At 34.0% G+C, this 12,795-nt stretch overlaps 1 protein-coding gene across 1 annotated transcript; it reads right to left on the bottom strand.

The window, feature by feature from the left end:
* Positions 1-6,297: 6,297 nt before the first annotated feature.
* Positions 6,298-8,453, bottom strand: LOC123226807 (putative receptor-like protein kinase At3g47110). The gene is made up of 2 exons (XM_044651323.1): positions 8,255-8,453; positions 6,298-6,626 (listed from the first exon to the last, which is right to left on the bottom strand). The coding sequence occupies exons 1-2, from the start codon at positions 8,451-8,453 to the stop codon at positions 6,298-6,300; spliced, it is 528 nt and encodes a 175-aa protein (XP_044507258.1).
* Positions 8,454-12,795: the final 4,342 nt, after the last annotated feature.

The raw sequence follows: 12,795 nt of genomic DNA, 5'->3' as shown, positions 1-12,795 counted from the left end.
CTCGGGCTGTCTGTTTCTACTCTTGGCCTCGCAGTTTAAACAATTAAAACAAAAAAAAAAAAAACTTATGATGGACCTATTTTCTTCGCTAATCATCGTACTATTCAACTAATTTGTTATCTACCAACTAGGCTTATAATTTGCCAAAAGAAGTTGAACCCAAATCACAAATATGAACAAATCATTGCAATTAAAAGCAAACTTCTCATATGATCATACATATGGATTGAAGAAACAGCTACTAATATCATCATATTTCATTCATTCATTTGTTAATTATCTTCCTGTACGAGACTTATTAATTTATTGAAATTTAGAGAAATATATTAAAGACATCACAGGCTGATGAATACCTTCCCGTGCCCGAGCTGCATTGTGAGCATGGACGTAGTCTCGTGGTGAGTCTTGTGCATGGGAGGACAGGAGCAGAGCTAATCCTATGAGGCAAGAAAGTGTAAAGTTGACAGTAATAGTAATTTTTCTGTTTGCCTTATGTGGTAGTTGTCAAGCAAATGGACACAATTTTTCCACAACTGACCTTATAAAACCCATCAATCATCAAACTCTTTTCATCCATCACCTAAATATATTTGTACAGTTAATTAATTGTATGTGTCTGAGCAAGATTTCATAGGTTCACTAAAGCAAGATGAAGTAGTAAATTATTGGTTTACACTTTGTTTAGGATGAACACTTAAGTTCTATTTCAGGGAATCTATAACCTTGGAATTTATAACGCCTGGGGTGTATTTGAAAGATTTCAAACTTTAGAATTTACAACACTTGGGGTACCGATGAAAACGATGGCAAAATGCTCACAAATGTATGCGGAAAAGCATTTCTATGCCAGATCACAGCAAAAAGAGAAAAAACTCCTTTCAGTGGCTGTAAGCATGCCAAAAATTAGACGGGGACAAGCTTTTAATGATTTGCTTATGCAGATGGAGCACCAAAAGCTTCATGAGCTTGAATCGCTGGTAGAACGTGGCGCAGTTTCAAATTTTGCACACCGCAGACGCATTCAAGTAATCTTAATTCTTTTCATCCTCTTATTATCTTTATACTTCATACAATTCTGACCTTTCCAGAAACATATAAGATGATGTTCTATCGATTGATCCATGTTCAGGCAATGCTTCGGATTAGATTTATGCAATGGGATTTGGCAATTCAAGAGCAGCAGCGTCAGCTGACAAAAGGGTCTCCAATTATGCATCGCAGATATATAATTAAATCATTTGCCATTTTCGCAAATTTGTGACTAGTTGGCCATGGAGCTTAATTTTGGAAACGTTCATCTTCAGTAAAGAATGGTTTCCTTTTGATTTTGCTGCTATTCATTGACATGAATTTTGAATCGAATACAGGGAAAATTTTAACTCAAGTGCTGAGAATAGAGCCACAGCCCACAGTGATGCTAGTAGTTAAAAAAGCTGTAACCCAGATGTGGCAGGCAACAGGGAACATTTGAGTACTTCCTCCACCAATCGGCTAGGTGAAAACAGTCAGAATCAGGAAGCTGTAGCCGTTGGGAAACAAGTTACAGCTACAACAGAGAACTCACAACCAAAAACGAGCAATCAGGATTAGCAGAAAGTGTACAGTCGAAGGAAAAATGTTGAGACTGCTGAAGTAACAAAAGCCTTGAATGGTCAGAGCAGAAGTAAAATAGCTGAAGATCAAGGGGCTACTCACGGCCAGCCAATTCATATTAGCCCTCAAGAAAATCCAGGAAAGATAGCATTATCAAATGTTCAGAAGGAAGATGATAATGAGATTTACAGATTGACAAGAGGTCAATGACCGATGCCTTGATTCCCAAGAATCTTCTGACATGGCTGAATCCTCAAACCGTTGGGATGAGACTGAGCAAGAAGAAGAAGCAGAAGAAGAGATCTATGATCAGGGCCAGTCTGTAAATCCCCACTCTGACTAGATAAGCGAAACATCATGCCCTCAAAGTTATTGGGAAGACCGCAGAAAAGAATGGTACCAGGAGATGCCAAGTAGTATCTCAGGCAAGAATGGGTGTAACTTGGATGGAAAGTCTTATACAATTCTATGCTTGCGATAGCCTGAAAATTTCTAATTTATGTATGCAGAAGGAGAGTGTCAACTTATCTCGCCAGTGACTTCCGAGAAACAATGGATCAATTGGTGACTACTCGTGTCCAAAGACAGATTGAACTAGAGGCCTATGAAAAAGAAGAACATGAGGAGTTGATTTGCGAGCAAGTAAGCGAATTGTTGATGGTTCATTTACAGAGGAACTTGCATTCAGCAGCTTCCCAAGAACAGGAAAAGGTAGTACAAGGAAATAAAGTTGAACAAGTTAACGAAAAAGAGCAAGAAAAGTGGGAGGAAGAAGAACAAAGTTCAAGAAGTCATGAGGAACATGAAACCAGTGATTATTGTCAACAATCCTCCTCACAAGCAATGCAAATTACTTCTACCTCTGCGACTCCATCATGTAGTTATCAAGGTCAGGAAGTTGGTGATGAATCTGAATCAACTCCCCAACCTTTGCAAGCTCAAACTCACTATCCGGATAGTCAGTTGTCCTCTTCCTCGACAACTCGTCTTTCATTAGTGAGTTCTACTACACTCATTTTCTCCTTTGAGCGTTTGCATTTTTGTTGAGTAGTCCACATTGATTAAAAACAAATTGGGTTCACGTATATAAATGTGAGAAAAAGTCTCACTCCTTAAACTAGCTTTTTAATTATGAGAGACCCAATAACACTTTAGAACCCTGATAAGTGGAACAAGTCCATTCAAGTTCCAACCTCTTACCCGAAAGCTCAATTGAAGGGAGGTTGCGCCTTACTCCCTGGGTGTGGGTCTCCTTAAGCTAGCTTTTCTGGTGGGAGGGACCCGTAACAACTTCTTTACTTGTAGAAGACTAAACTTTTATCACTTACAGGAAATGGAACTTATATATGAATTAAGAGGACAACTGGAACAACACCGCCGTGAGATGTAAGATCTGAGAAGCTTTATAAACAGTCGCACAAGCACGCAGGTGATACTGCAACATTCCATCCACAGGAACTTCATTCAGTGAATTAAATGACTCATAATTTAGTAAAAGTTCTTGTTAATTTCTCTATTTCTCATTACAGTTCTTATTACAATACAAGGAATCGGAAACAATCCACCAGATGGGACATCAAAGAAACGCAATTGTTGTATTTGCTATGAAATGCATGTGGACTCACTTCTTTACAGGTAAGTCCTTCATCAATCTATAATTGCAATAACAACACTTGAAGGTATTGAACTATTTCCTATTAAACATACCAAACTAATCACCTTGTTTGATCTCTTCAATAGAAAAATGTCATACTTTGATATCTCTAAGTGTTCTTATCTGAATTTGTGAAAAATGTTTATGATACCAGCTTATAATATTGAACAGATGTGGGCATATATGCATCTGCTTGAAATGCGCTCATGAGTTGCAGTGGAGCAATGGAAAGTGTCCCGTATGTCACACTCCAATAGAAGATGTTATCCCTACTATTATTTATGTATATGATACTACTTTATTATTATTTATTAAGTTTGTTTAATTTACTTCGCTAATAAGAAAATAAATTAAAAGTTAATAAAAAATAAATAATCCTGCGAGTCCAAACGCTCTCCATCTTTAGCTTCTTCGTCAGTCTTCTCCTTTAAATTTATGATTTCACTCTCTCGAATTATGTCCATGTCATCACCTTCCACCAGCTCCTCCTCTGCTGCTACCAACATCATGCTCGCCATCGTCGAGAAGAAGACGTCTTCAATTTTTTTAGGAAGGGCGAGGGATAGTGTTGTTGGGTTTTTCTGGTGTGATTTCGATGTAGAAAGTGGATTTTTGTGATCTTTATCTTGCTAGCTTTAGTATGTTAAATGACTCTATATTGCTTTTGTTTTCAGGACATAATAGGACCACTGCCAAACCCCATCAAGAAAACAGGCCACCTCCAAATATAATATGGAAATGTCGCACCACAGGGTTCTGTAGTAAAAATTACTGAAAAAGAAGGACTATACTTCTCTGGCGTTATTTTCTGTGCTTTCTTACAGATTTTTTTTAAGTCCTGTTTATTGCAATGTTGTTTAGTTATATTTAGTCCATTGTCCGTAAGATAATGGTTAAAAGAACTTTCTTTTCAGGTCCTGCCCTTATCTTTGAAGGAGAGGAATCTATGATTGCGGCCATCTCTGATGATCCTATGAGTTTCAAAAGTCCGTAAAGGTTTTCTATTTTAGACCTTTTTCTTTTCTGCTATTTCTATGTTGCATAATCATGGGTAATTTTTTTTTTTGGCCGAAACTAAAATTTCTTTTGAGTACATGGGGGATTAAACTGAAAAATATCAAGAGGAGTTCCTAGTTCTGTAAGTGAAACTTTTGAACTTCTTACTTAGCAACTTAGAAGTCTCTTTTCAGTTTGGAGATAATTTATTGCTATGTTTTTTTTAAATGCTTTTGGCTTGGGATTTCCCATAAACATGTAGAACTTCAGTTTTACTTCCATAAGCTCATGGATTTTCTTCTTCTGACTATATCGTAGTGATTTTGGAGGATCTGTTTTTCCTTATATTTGTCATATTCCAGGGAAATATCATAATAAGTGAATTATGAAACAATTGATTGTACGTGATACATTGATTCTTATATTACTTATAACAACTTTTTAGTTTTGATTACATGGGAGGAATATTATAATAAGAAATTTATAGTTTTTTTTCTAATATTTTATAATTATGGATCATATGGGGATTTTGAGATTATTGTGATTAGAACATAATCAATGTCAATGATCATATTTTGAGAATTAAAATTTTATTGTTAGTATTGTTATAACGATGAAGATATTCATCATTAATATTATATTTAGTTATAGATAAATATTATTATAACGATAGAGATATTTATTATTGATATTATGTTTTATGACTAATAAATAATATTAGGACAACAAAGACATTCATAGTTGATGTTATATTTAGTGAATGATAAATATTGTTTTAACACGAAAATATTTATCGTTAATATTATGTATAGTACCAAGTAAATATTGTTATAACGACGAAGATATTTATTGTTAATATTACTATTTTTGACAACAAGACTTATACCTTTTGTTATTTATATTAACAATAAGGTTTTTTTTTTTTATCGTTAATACTTTTAACGGTGAAAGCTATAATAACGAGATTTTTTTCGTTATTAAAACTTTTTAACAATTAATTTTCTTTTATTTTAGCCCTTTCGTTTTGTAGTGATGTGTTGACGAATAACCATCTCGAAAATCATGTTCCAAAAGAACTTAGGAAATTTGAATTTAATCGAGCATCTATACCTAGACTCAAACAAATTGATAGATAAATGATAAACCTCTCTAAAAACATTATGATATTATGGAATAATTTCATTTTTTTATAATCCAATTCACTAATTGAGCTATCATATTTTTAGGTGAGATACTTATAAATTTGGTAATCTTCATAATCATGAGCTTTTGGATCTTGGATTTAACCACCTAATTGGCTCTATTCCAGCTACTATATTCAAACAACATCTCAACTCTAGAAACTTTAACAAATTCCATAGAAATTATAAAAATACGAAATTTGGCAAAATAAAACTAGACATATTAATAGTTTATTTTTGAAAATTCAATTAAAAATTTGATAACCTTTTTAAAATCAATTTTTTTCACGGACCAATCTAAGTATCAAAAATTATGATCACTATTTAATTGAATAATTTTAAATTAAAAATAAAATAATATTCAATTATATAGTATGGATGAATAAACAATACAATATTGTACTATAAAGGAATGATATAGATGTTAAGTCATATTAATTAGCTAAAAAAATGAAATTTAATAATAATAATTGATACTATGATTCATCTCTAGTAAAAGTAGGAAAATTTCAAACCCCCTTACTTTATCATTACTACATTAAGATCCATCAAATTTACAAATTCATTACAAGCACTTCATTTTAATCAAAGTTGGCCTTATAACATGCATGACCTTGCCATTAAACTTATGGCAGATGTAGAAGGTTGCTAAACTTAAGCTGGCTTATTGATGGGTCATTGGCTAGCCAGTTCTTCTAATTCTCTCAGCAAATCAAAAGCAATTATCCATAGTTAAATAATATTGCATAGACAAAAGAAATGTTTAAAGGTATGTGGCTGATCAACTAGATTACAGTTTTATTTCATTGAAAATAGAACTTAGTTAGCCTAAATTCAAAATCCTTCTGACTTTTCTTGTCCTGATTCCTACAGTTAGGCTTCAATTTTGATGAGTCTTGTCACTACTTCTTTCATAGTGAGCCTCTCTAAAGGTGATTCTCTTGTACACTCCATAGCTAAGCTCAAGATAGATGATACACATTCTTCCTTGCTTGAGAAATGTTCATCATCTCTTGTATGCAAATTTATGTCCACCACTTGCACCACTGTACTGCATAATGATACACCAACCCACCTCCTTAAGCTCATTTCTTCTATAAACATTTCATTTGTTGGCTTCTTCTTGGTAAATGTGTCCATTAGCATGATACCATAGTTGTACACATCTCCTTGTCTAGACACCTTTTCTTCTCTTCCATATTCTGATTATAGTAATCATGTACGTGCACTTTCATTGCTACACATATAAACAATAACAAATCGAAGTTTTGATAAAAAAAGATAACAACAAATGGAGGTATCGAGCCATCACCTAAATTTTTTTGAAGGAACTGAATTTTGTATTTTTTTAACTAATGTAATTGAAGTTTCAATTTTTTCCTATTGAAGAAATCAAATTTTCAAATTTTTCCATTGAATGGCTAAACTTTTACTTTTTTTTTATTAAAATACCAAACTAAGGACTTTGTTTTCAAAAGAAAACAAAACAAAACAATTTTAATTGTGTTTTTTAATATTTTTAATAGGAAATACTGAAATTTGGTTTTCTCTATAGAAAAATTTTAAAATTTTAATTCTTTTAACATTAAATTCTTAAAGTTAAGCCTCTTGAATAGAAAAAAACAAAACTCAATCATTTAAATAAAATAAGTTGATAGTTCCATATCTCTAGGTGTTGCCATTTGTTGCTTTCACAAGTTCTAGGTAAGAAATTCTTCTCCATGTCCCTCCTTGAAAGATATCAATATTGGTAGATGGCCTTGTTCTCTTTTCCCGCATCATAAGAACTAGGACAACTAAAGCGATTGTGATGCTTGTTGGCAAAAGAATCGACAAGAAAACCATTTTAACCCTTAATTTTCGATGATTGCTCTTTTTGCATGGTGGAACTTGCACATTTGAGGAACTTCTACACAATGTAAGATTCCCCATAAACAATTTAGCTGAGAAATTTTTGAAGGACCCTCCTTTAGAAATTTCGCCACTTAGTTGATTGAAAGATAAATTTAGATATTTGAGGTACAAAAGTGCCTCCAAAGACTTGGGAATCTATCTAGAAAGGTTGTTTCTAGACAAATCCAATAATTCGAAGCTTTTCATGTTGCCAAATGTTCTTGGAATGGAGCCTTGCAATTTGTTGTATCCCAAGGAGAGAGATTGTAGATTTTCTAGGCTTCCAATAGTAATTGGAATCTCTCCTAAAAATAGATTCCTTGACAAATCTAAAGCTATAGCAACATTAAGGTTTCCAATATCTAATGGAAAATACCGTCAAGAAAATTTGATGAAAAATTCTAAGTACAAGATATCTTGTAGGCTCCACAAAGTTGAGGGTATAGAAGAAGTTAACCTGTTTGAACTCAAAAACCATTTTCTCAATGTAGTGAGATTGCCAATACATGCAGGTATGGCTCCATAAAACTTGTTTCCCTTTAAACTCAACTCATCAATTTCATTTAAATGACAAAAAAATTTAGGGATGAGTCTTTCAAATTTTTATTTTGAAGATACAAACCTTAGAGATTCTGCAATCCATCCATGGTAACTGGAATTGGTCTAGTTAATTCATTATTTTGTAATTGTAGTTTTTCAAGCTTCCGACTTCTTTGGGAAATTTTCCACTAATGTTGCAATAATTTAAATAAAAATATTCCAACAAAATAGAAAGATTCCCTATGGAACCTTGGAAGGAGGCTATTCAGTGGATTTTCGCCTAAAATTAGAACTTTTAGACTCTTACAATTTGTCAAATTGGAAAGAAAACTCAAAATTGGAGTAGCTATGAAGTAATTATATTTTAAATCTAGTATCTCAAGAAATTTTAGATTACCAATTGTACCAGGAATGAAGCCTGCGATTGAGTTAAATGAAATATCTATCTTGGAAAGCTTGGAAGCATTTGTGATGAAATCGAGAAATGGCCCACTGAAATTATTTCTCCACAAGTAAAGACGCTCAAAGTTTGGAAGCTTTGCAATTGATGGAATAATTCCAGTGTTTTGATTGCCGTTCAATGAAAGTGCTTGCATTGTTGAAACGTTGAATCAGAGTAGCTGGGACAAGGCCAACTAGGTGGTTATGTGCAAGATTCAACTGCTCAAGGCTATGAAGATTGCCAATTTCATATTGGAAGATTCGAAAAATTAGCAGAAATCAAAGTAGCCAAACAAGAAATGAAAAAAAAAAAAGTAATTGAACGGAAGAATACACCAGATACTGAATATTCCTCCACACTTTTTCCTTAATCAGTTTAGGTTTTTACATAGAATTTATACAACAAATCAGCTGCCAGCTGGCTATCTAAATCAGCTCTGTTGAAACATAACTACTTTAACTAATTAGGCCTAAACTCTAGAACACTGTTCGATCTATATAAAAAACTATGACACTTTGAAGAGAGAAGAAGTAGAAGAAAGAAGAAACAAGTTAGGGTAAAGTACAACATCTTTTCAATCAGCAGTTTAATTGAAGTGTCCAGTAGAAGCTTTGAAATACCCAAATCTTGGTTATAGGTGAAACTTAAGGGGGCTATACAAAATCTTGCACATATATGGGGGTTAAGTGGAAATTTTCCTTTTATTTGCTAATAAAAGTCAGTAGCCCTTTCTTCTTCAGCAAGAAGATAAGAAACAGAGCGCAGACAGGAGAAAACAGAGAAAGAAAGGGGAAGAAGAGAAGGGAAGAAAGAAAAGAAAAGAAAGAAAAAGAAGGAAAGGGAAAGGAAGAGAAAAGGGATTTATAGAAAAAATGGAATAGGGTATTTCATTTTTATTCAAAAAATTTTAGGGTTTGTTATATTTGTTCAAATTAGGCATTTTCAAAATTCTGACTATGGTGTTTCAAATTGGTTTGATTAGGTGAAGAAGGCGGAGAAATAGCAAGAGATTTCAACACCAGATTGAAGTCAACCCAAATCAGTGAGTGGAAATAAACTTTTCTTTTTTTATGATTTTTGGGTATAAATTTTATTTATAGTTTTGTGAAATTTTATGGTATCTATTGTGAATCCTTGAAAAAAAAGAGTAGCATGGATTGGTGGAAATCTCTCAAAATATATATATATATATATATATATATATATATATATATATATATATATATATAGTTTCCTTTATGCATGTTATGGATTTAGGATTTGGGTGGCTATAAAGTAAAAGTTACATTATTCGGTGGATTCAGAATGCTTAATTAAGTTATGTGGTGACCAAGTGAATTCTAGAAATTATTAAATTGATGTTTTGTGTTGTGGTTGAGTTGGAAATTGTTTAGTTGAGCTTTATGTGCGTTGGAAGTGTTTACTTGAGATTCATGTGTGATTTACATTTGCTTATGGTGGTTGTGGTGCTTGCCGATAACTATTGTCTAAAAAGGTCATAATATCAAGTCATTTTCTTATATATATATATATGGTGATAAGATTTGGTTGTTACTTATTATGAAATAAGATGCTCTGCCTGTGCAATATTTATGCCAAGTACGACAGATTTAGATGCTCTGCCTGTGCGATATCTATACAGGTACAACAAAATTTAGTGCTCTGCTTGTACTTTATTTCATGCCAAGTATGACAGAATCGAATGCTCTGCCTGTGAGATTTTAGTATACCGGGTATGACAGTTATTTTTCTTTTGCTCTGCCTAAGTGGGGACACCCCTTGGGTATGATAGATTTCCCTTTTATATGATATTTTGATGTATATCTTTATATATAAATGGTGGGATACCTATGGATCAATATTTTTGAATCTTGATATGTAAGGAAACCTATAAGATAAAGATAGTATTGCTATTGAGTTGGAAGTGGAAATTCATGAATGTTTGATTTGCTCCTATGAGATAAAGGTAGTATTGTAAATTTCATTCTTGTGAAAATCAACTTGTGTGATGATATTATGTGATGAACGTTTCAAGTTAATGTACATGAGAAGCATGTAGTTTAAGCATAATTAGCATGGTGTGTGGCTCATATTATGGCATAATATTATTGTTTGACATGCATAAATATTCTCAAAGATTTAAATTTCCTACTCACTGAGCTTTTAGCTCACCCTTATAAATGTTTCCCTCCCTCCAGGACATCCTCCAGATCGTGTTGGATAGTGTTTCAATGGGTTGTGCCATGGTGTAGCATATTTAATGTTGGATATATACTTTTTGTTATTTTTTTTATAAACTTGTGAAATGTTGAAAGGCCGGAGCCCTAATTATAATATTCTAATGACTTTTGAAATGAGTAAAGATGTAAATTATTTTTGTCATGTATATGATAAGGCCGGAGGCCTGATTACAAGTTTATTTTATGATTTCTTGGTTTTAATTAGGATGTATTTTGACATCTACTCATATAAAGGTCGGAGACCTATAAATGATATTATTTTACGTGTTAGGATATGGTGTAGAAAAGTTTTTCAAACAGAAATACAGGATGCATTTCGCCCTTCTAAGCCTATAACGGTATTCTCAGAGGTTATAGGATTAGCGGGTCAGGATGGGTCCTGTCAACTTGGTATCAAAGTAAAGGTTTTAGATTCTAAGGTTATTTCAAGAAGCATGCATATAAGTTTTCTAAATCACTTTAAATTGTATTTGTAGACATCAATATGAGGCGATGTGGCCAAGTTTGCACAAGACCTTTTGGGGATTTATTAACTCCTCAAGCTGTAAGAAGGGAAAATGAACCAGTAGAGGATATGGTAGGAGAGTCAATTGCCCATGCCCCAGATTCTCAAGTACTACTTGTAGACTCTGTTGTACATAGTCCTGATGTGGGAGCCAAACCAGTAGCTGAGCCAAATATGGAGCCTCCAACTGATGGGATTAATGTAGAGCAAGCTATTGGTAGACTGGCTCAGTTAGTCACTAGAGTGGCTCAAAATCAGATTCCAATGCATCAGGAGAATGTAAACACTATTGAAAGAGTAAGAAAATTAGGTGCCAAAACCTTTGAAAATCCTATAGTTGTAGAGTCCTGGATGAGTAAAACTGAACATATATTTGAGGTGATAGAGTGCTCAAACTCTCAAAAATTACGGTTGGCTACCTTTTTTTTTTAGGGTAAGGCATATCATTAGTAGAAAATGTTACAATAAAAATATAGAGATTCGACAACAATAACTTAGAGAAACTTTTGTCAGGAGTTTTCAGCTCACTACTATTCAAGGGTGTATCAAGATACAAAAAGAAGTGAATTTCTTAGACTGACCCAAGGAAGTATGTCGATAGAGGAATATATGAATAAATTTATTGAGCTCTCTCGGTTTGCCCCGCTGATTGTAGGAGATGAGAGAGAGAGGTGTAGAAAGTTTGAAGAAGGTCTCCGAGGGTGAATTAGAACAGTAGTGACTGCAAGCTCTTACTCAGAGTTTAGAAAATTGGTAGAAATAGCTATGAGAGTTGAAGGAAGCCTCACAGAGACAGAAAAAAGAGAGTTCCAAGGACAAAAGCGGAGGTTTAGTGGTTAGGTTTCAAGTTGGCATAAAGATAGAATGCAGAAAAAAGAAGGCAAATTTTCTAGACAGTCAAATGAATCATTCCAGAGTGTGAGATCCAAATCTCAAGGGGGTCAAAGACAGTTTCAAGGGCAACAGTCAATAGGGAGTAACACTTGGAATCAAAGGTCTTTGGGAGGTACACCTCAAGATAGTAAAGGTCAACACTCTCAATGTACTAATTGTGGTAGATTCCATTTGGGACAATGCTAGAGAGGGGTCTTGAGTTGTTATCATTGTGGACAGTTTGGTCATTTTAAAAGAGATTTCCCTTTGTCATCTCAAGTTGGGAGTGTCACTCAAGGATCAGTCAAACAAAATTTTCAAAGGAGTAGTGATCAGTATCCAAGACACCAAGGGCCTTAGATTAGAGAAGGGTCTAGTGTGGGTACTCAAGGGCAGGTTGGTGGTACTCATAGTGGTAGTAGTCGGCAAAAGGGACCGAGACGACCTCAAGCTCAAGCATGTGTTTTTTCTTTGGCTCAACAAAAAGCCTATGCCTCTCCAAATGTGGTTACGGGTATGTTGTTTATCTTTGATCGAAAGGCTTTCACTTTAATTGATCCTGGTTCCACTCATTCTTTTGTTTCTTATGCATTTGCTAAGCATGCCAATAAAGAGTTAAAACCCTTGGAATGTAAATTAGAGGTAGTTACTCTTGCAGGAGAGTCAATTTTAGTAGAGAATGTCTACGAGGGTAGCAAGGTAAATATGGGTATCTATGAGTTAGAGGCAGATTTGATTCCTTTGTCCATCCAAGATTTTGATGTAATTATGGGAATGGACTAGTTAGCTTGTCATTGTGCTACCATTGATTGTTTTCGCAAGGAAGTAACCTTCAAGAAGTCGGGTAAACCAGAGTTCATTTTTTTTAGGAGCGTCGC

The sequence above is a fragment of the Mangifera indica genome, chromosome 10 (genome assembly GCF_011075055.1).
Source record: "Mangifera indica cultivar Alphonso chromosome 10, CATAS_Mindica_2.1, whole genome shotgun sequence".
Lineage (NCBI taxonomy): Eukaryota > Viridiplantae > Streptophyta > Magnoliopsida > Sapindales > Anacardiaceae > Mangifera > Mangifera indica.
This window is presented reverse-complemented; position numbering and strand designations above follow the sequence as displayed.